Here is a 6,577-nt window from a genome sequence, read left to right on the forward strand (position 1 = left end):
CTGGGCAGCGAGCCGTGAGTGACAGCCACGGCTCTCTGCAGGGAGAGGATCGAGAAGTGAGCGAACAACGGTATGTGTTCCCGATCTATTGAGCCGACCTGTGACAGTTTCATTGTCACACACGTCGGCTCAATAGATCGGGAAGTGAGCGAACACATACTGTCGCTTGATCCTGTCCCTGCAGAGAGCCGTGACTGTCACTCACGGCTCCCTGCAGGGATTCCCGCCTCCCTGCTCCGATCCTCCAGCGCTGACTGGCGGAACGGACGGGGGAGGGGGCGGGCACAGCTGGCTCTGTCTCTAGATAGGCAGAGCCAGCTGTCAATCACGCAGCTGGGTGGCTCTTGACAGTAATGTTGGGATCCGTCCCGGCGTCTCAGTATACCGCGAGCTGTAGCCCGTTATATACTGAGGTTTGGGTGACGGGAGGACGCTAGTTTGTGTCCTCCTGTTACCCTCAGGAGAACTATGGGGAAAACACTGACCCCATAGTTCTCCTTTAACAAATGCTAGCTGCCTGGCAGTCATGCTGTGATCCCCTGACTTCAATGCTCTACGTCGCTGGTCAGGGTCATGTATGAAGCTGATGGTATGTAAACCTATAATCTGCGTGCTTGTGGCTCTGTAAGCAATGGCCCCATGGCATCAGCATGACAGCCAGGATCCTAGTAGATAGGGCTCTGCCCCTTAGTTCCAGTGAAGGGAACTCTTAAGACATCAGCACACCAAGACATTTTGGACAATTTCAGCTCTGAATTTCTGGGGGGATTTTTGCACTTCTGCAACAGAAAGAAAACGCTTTGAATGTCACATCTTTATTAGCGGGTCGGGATTTACACTCCGGCGGTTTTATAGAAAAGAGAATGTTTAGTATACGAAGAAATTCCTGTACATGAGAAGAGAAGAGGCGAGCTGCTCAGCGAGACCCCCGGACCGCCCTCTTCCGCTGGAACTCCGCCTCGTCCACCATCCACACGGCCCCTAAATATAAGCCCTCTTAAAGAGGACAAATGTTTTTGAAAGTCCCCCCCCCCATAGACTTGCATTGAGTTAGACTTCAAATACGAATACGAAATTTTCCCACGTTCTGAAGTTCGAATTAACGGGTGTGTTCGGCCCTTCCCCCGCTATAGAGCTGGAATTTTTCTTTTTTCTTTTAGGAAGTTATACTTTCATTTCACAGATATATACTTTTTGTTCTTTATAGAAAACATAGTAACAGTTTCCGGGATCCATTTACCTTCCAAGTCACCTTGTTGAGCCTGAAGAAGGCGAACATTCTGGTGAACCATTGGTAGATCTCATTCAGCGCCAGCTGTTTTTGGGGTGACTCCTGGATCGCCTACAAACGCAAATGATGACATCACGGGTTATATTCCACGTATGCGAATCCGCAACTGACCACCGGGGGGCGCCAGAAGGCAACGCTTCACCCTTACATCACAGCAGCTGTGTATACTACACACGGTATATAGGAGCCTTTATGACGGGGGAACTTGTAATCAGTTCGGCATTTTTAATATGAAAATGTGAACTTTAAATAATTACTTTACACCCAATTTATAATTAAGAAAACAGAAGGGGAATGTTAAAGCGGAACACCTGCGGAGTGGTATGTGCCCCCCCTATAGGTAGCAAAGGTTGAGGCAAGGGTGGGCTACTCCGGCTCTCCAGCCGTGCTTTAACTGCAAATCCCAACATGCCTCTGCCTCTGGGAGTCACGACGGTAACTGTTAGTCGTGCAATGCCTCATGGGACTTGTAGTTCCACAATAGCTGAAGGACCTAGCTGGAGGGCTACAGTTGCCCGCCCCTGGTTTAAGTGCTGGTTTAGTCTAGGGGAGGTTTTAAACATAGAAGTACTCACCTTTTTCATTCTCCCGCAGACTTCCTCCTTCCTGTACGACCAATCCCACAAAGCCGCTTCTCTCTTAAAGGGGGGAGGTGTGGCCGCCTCCCTCTGCTACATCATCGCGCAATACTTGACCAACGGGGAGGAGGGAAGGGGACCGTGTGGTCATCAGGATGTATATAGGGTGCAAACTCCCCTAGTAGTGACCTAACAGAGGTAGGCGCCCTCAGCGCTTCACCTAGGGTTGCCACCGGTCCGGGATTCACCCAGACAGTCCAGTTTTTGAGTCCTGTGTCCAGGTTTCAGGCCAGCTGACACCCGGACTCAAGACACTAAGTGCCGCCGTGCAAAGGATGTAAAGGTCGTGGGTGACACTTCGTTATTAGGCTGATGGTTGTACGTTACTTACCCATCGAATGAGGGAGGCGTATGTGAACGGCGGTCTGACGTTGTTATTCTTGTAATATTCAATGCAGTTCGTCATATCTGTGAACAATCAGAAATGTAAGTCACTGCACTTCCAACCGGTGTCCGGGGAATATCTGCCCATTGCCTGACCACTCAACGTTCTCCAGCCTCCATTCAGCCCCTGGGAGCTAAAGAATGTAGCCCTATGTAAGTCACTGCACTTCCAACCGGTGTCCGGGGAATATCTGCCCATTGCCTGACCACTCAACGTTCTCCAGCCTCCATTCAGCTTCTGGGAGCTAAAAAAATACAACCCTATTTACCTTGCTGCAGTCCGAGCTTACACAGAGCTGAAGGCTCTCTCCACTTCCACGTGACGCTACTAGACCAATCACCAACCCTCAACCTACCCTGCATGGGTTTTGATTTAACCTTCCTGGTGGTAATCCCGTGTTTGGCACGGGGGTAAATTTTCCATACCAAAAGCGGTAACCCCCGAGCCACACTTGGCGTCTTCCGGGTTCCTTACCTGCGAGCGCCGGCATTGCAGGGGGTCGGAACCGGCTGGAAATCATACCGCCAGGGAGGTTAAGGGAGATCTTCTTGGGGTCTTGGAGGGCCGATCAAGTAGATCTATACTCCAAGACCGCATGAAAGGCCCAGGCTTTAGGTGATTTAATCAGCACCAGAGGGAACCAGTAGCAGCATTTTCTCCACAAAAGTTAAATGTTTCAGCCCCTTTGTTCGGCTCTATTCATCAAATCCCACCAGCCAGTTACCATTTGGATATGTCTACTTGATGACCCGGTGGGAAAACTAACCTTACCTAGCATACGCATTGTATATAGGATACAGGACCGTGCTTGAAGTGGGCTTGTCGGCCATTTTTTATTAAACATTCTCCCTTCAAGCCGTCACCACACGGTAACTCTATTATCTCCCTTAGCCATTAAAAGTTTCTCCTATAGGCTTCTCTAAAACAATGTTCTGGGGGTACCGACTTGCGTTCTAATTATGGATCACCTAATTAGCCCAACGGTCCGCTCCGTTTGATCGGCGGCCATCTTTATAACCAAGATACGTTTTTTCCTTTTCTTTCCAAAAGGTTTTGTGAACATTCTTTCAATTAGCATATGCAAACGAGCTTATTATATAGGAGAGGCCCATTTTTAAATGGGGGACCCCCTTGAGCCTGTGCTTTTATATTCACACGGAGTTTAACGTCGGCTGAAGCGATGTCTGCGGAGTCGAGTTGAGAGTGTTACTCTTTGTAAATTCAGAGCAGGGGAATCCATTAGCTCGGGCCCCGTTCTGGGTAGTTCGCGGGTCTATTATTTTAATTGACTGATTCCTACCTATTAAGGGTGCTTCTGCATAAAAAGAAGAAGAAGAGTGCGGTGTTTGTCCCTCCTCCAGCTTTCAATGTGCATGCTCTTTATTCTGGGGAGTACTCTCCACAATGGCTAATGGTTACTTATGTTGATTGATTTCGCTATGTCCGAATGTGACCTTTGCTATCCCGCCTTCTATAGCCGAATGGCGGCATTCAGACCATGCACTAAATCTGCAGTTGAGATAATTTAGCTCTGTTTACAGGTTATGCAAATAGGGCTTTTCATCGGAGGGGGAAACATCCGTTGAATAGAAAAAAAAAAGGCTTATATAAAACCATTGTGTATCCTCTATAACGTTTAACCAGTCGCAAGAGAATTACGGCTGCCTTGGCAACACGACAAGACGCGTTTTCGAACATGTGAAGATCTTTGACGGCGTTACAAAAATGACATGCGGTTCTGGTATCCCTCTTCCCGAAAGCCACAGATTGTACTTCTCCTTCTGTTTACCCTTGGCCAAAAAAGTCGAAGCGATGTTTGAGGCCATCACAGAACCAAATTGCTGGTCCACAGATCGCTCGCTAGACCTGCACTGAAAAGAGGTGTGGCCTCAGGGATGGACTGGGAATAATTGGCCCGGGAGGGGGAGGAAGGTGGAGCAAACGCAGCCAATTAGCCCTTTCAGTGTAAGGACAGATTGTTGTGGGCGAAGGAAAGTGCACCACGCAAAGTATGCCATGGTGTTGAAGGGATTGGAGGGCCTGGTGCAAGTTGAGTGTTCCTGAAGGACATGGTTTATTGTGACACTCCTCCAGCATCAGCTTCCTCTGCAGTTTCTTGGCATTCAGTCATACGATATCTTTGAGCTACAAAGGAAGTGACGGAAGACTTCCATCTGCTGGACGCTGGATTTGCAGAACTGGTCAGGTAGCAGATTGACATAAAATGCCCAGTGTCACTGACTGTGGGTTTCACTATGATCACTGCGTGAATGGTGAAGTATCTCCACACAGGTCCACCAGATCAACATATCCTATTAGTACTGGGCCAGCTCAGTCTTTCCCTTGAATGTTTGAAGAATCCCCAGATAGGGCCACCACCCAACACAGCCTATTAGTACTGGCCCAGCACAGTTTTTCCTGTGAATGGTTGAGTATCTTCACATAGGTCCATCAGAGCGACACATCCTTTTATTACTGGTCCGGCCCAGTACTCACTGAAATGGTGAAGTATCTTTACAAGGGTCCACTAGCCCAACATATCCTATTAGTTCTGTCCCAGCCCAGTCTTCCCTTGAATGGTGAAGTATCTCCACACAGGTCCACCAGAGCGACACATCCCATTATTACTGGTCCGACCCAGGACTCCCTTAAATGTGAAGTATCTCCACAAAGATCCACTAGCCCAACACATCCTATTAGTATTGTCCCAGCTCAGTCTTCCTTTGAATGTTGAAGTATTTCCACATAGGTCCACCACCCAACACATCCTATTAGTACTGTCCCAGCCCAGTCTTCCCTTGAATGGTGAAGTATCTCCACACAGGTCCACCAGATCAACATATCCTATTAGTACTGGCCCAGCCCGGTGTTCCCTTGAATGGTGAAGTATCTCCACACAGGTCCACCAGCCCAACATATCCTATGAGTACTGTCCCAGCCCGGTTTTTCCTGTGAATTGTTAAGCATCTCCACATACTGTAGGTCCACCAGAGCGACACATCCCATTATTAGTGGTCCGGCCCAGTACTCCCTTAAATGGTGAAGTATCTACACAAAGGTCCACTAGCCCAACACATCCTATTAATTATGTCCCAGCTCAATCTTTGCCTTGAATGGTGAAGTATCTCCACATAGGTCCACCCGAGCAACACATCCGATTATTACTGGCCCAGCCCAATCATCCCTTGAATGGTAAAGTTTCCTCACACAGGTCCACCATCCAACAGATTCTATTGGTACTGGCCCAGCTTAGTCTTTCCCATGAATGGTGAAGTATCTGCACACAGGTCCACCAGCTCAAGACATCCTATTAGTACTAGCCCAGCCCAGCCTTCTCTTCTAGTCTGTTCTTAATCATAGAAATGAACAAAGGCCCACAGACATCCATTGATGGCTATCAAATTCTGGGCAAAAGCGCATGTATGAAGACCTTTGATCTTCACAACCATGTAAAGGCACCCATGAGCTGCTGTAGATTACCTGACCAGCAGGTGAAGATTCGGTTCACTCGAGTTATAACTATATCCAATAGGGGGATTAAATAAACCAGACATTGTAAATGCCAAAGATGTTTTTGGAGGTTGCGATGCAGGAACCTGGGGGTACAAAACACATGGGCCACAAGAGAGGCGAGTATACAACCTCTTCTATTACAGGGACCTTTCATTTGGATTTATTTTCAACCTGACAGGGCAACTTTGAAACTGGCAATAAGAAGCTTTACTCATCCTAAAACTCCTTGAAACTCTTGGACTTCCTTTCCAGGACAGGACGAAGATTTTGGCAATTTGGGAGTAGAACTCCTTCTACAAATTGAGTTACAGACTAGATGAGGATTAAGGTTATCAGGTTATCATCTGATGTCTGTATCCTGCTAGGGAGACTTGCCTTCACTTCCTGTCCCAAAGACGCAACAGGAAAGCAGGGGAAAACACCTCAAAGTGACAGGAAGAAGATGCAGCCTATAGCCTTCTGCATCTAAAGTCAAATCTGTCCCCAGCTAAAATAAGTGTAATAAATAAAACAAACAAACCGTGAAATATGTTGACGCTGCCGCCCTCCCAGAGTGGTCTTCTCAGTGCCAGGACAGTGTCGGGGAGTCCTTCCTGTAGTGGGACTGTGAGATCCAGGACAGGCCAATTAGATACTCCAGAATAATGAGACTGGTGGAGAAGGAGACTACGCTCTCTCTGCTTCTGTAAGGAAAATATAGGCGGCAGGTGATGATCAATCAATGATCTACTAAACACCAGGAAGATACAT

The 6,577-nt window shown here is 47.9% G+C and overlaps 1 protein-coding gene across 1 annotated transcript in view; it reads right to left on the reverse strand.

Annotated features, from left to right (window-relative positions):
• Window positions 1–916: 916 nt before the first annotated feature.
• The window catches only part of FOXP3 (forkhead box P3), a 16,714-nt gene continuing 11,053 nt past the window's right edge, over window positions 917–6,577 (reverse strand). Inside the window, exons 8-11 of the mRNA XM_018558261.1 lie at window positions 6,348–6,510; window positions 2,261–2,337; window positions 1,241–1,342; window positions 917–994 (exon numbers count right to left, since the gene is read on the reverse strand). Of these exons, the coding sequence (XP_018413763.1) occupies window positions 917–994; window positions 1,241–1,342; window positions 2,261–2,337; window positions 6,348–6,510 (420 nt within the window). The remainder of the gene's footprint in view (window positions 995–1,240; window positions 1,343–2,260; window positions 2,338–6,347; window positions 6,511–6,577) is intronic.

Source organism: Nanorana parkeri, unplaced genomic scaffold (assembly GCF_000935625.1).
Source record: "Nanorana parkeri isolate BGI_ZX_2015 unplaced genomic scaffold, ASM93562v1 scaffold15, whole genome shotgun sequence".
Lineage (NCBI taxonomy): Eukaryota > Metazoa > Chordata > Amphibia > Anura > Dicroglossidae > Nanorana > Nanorana parkeri.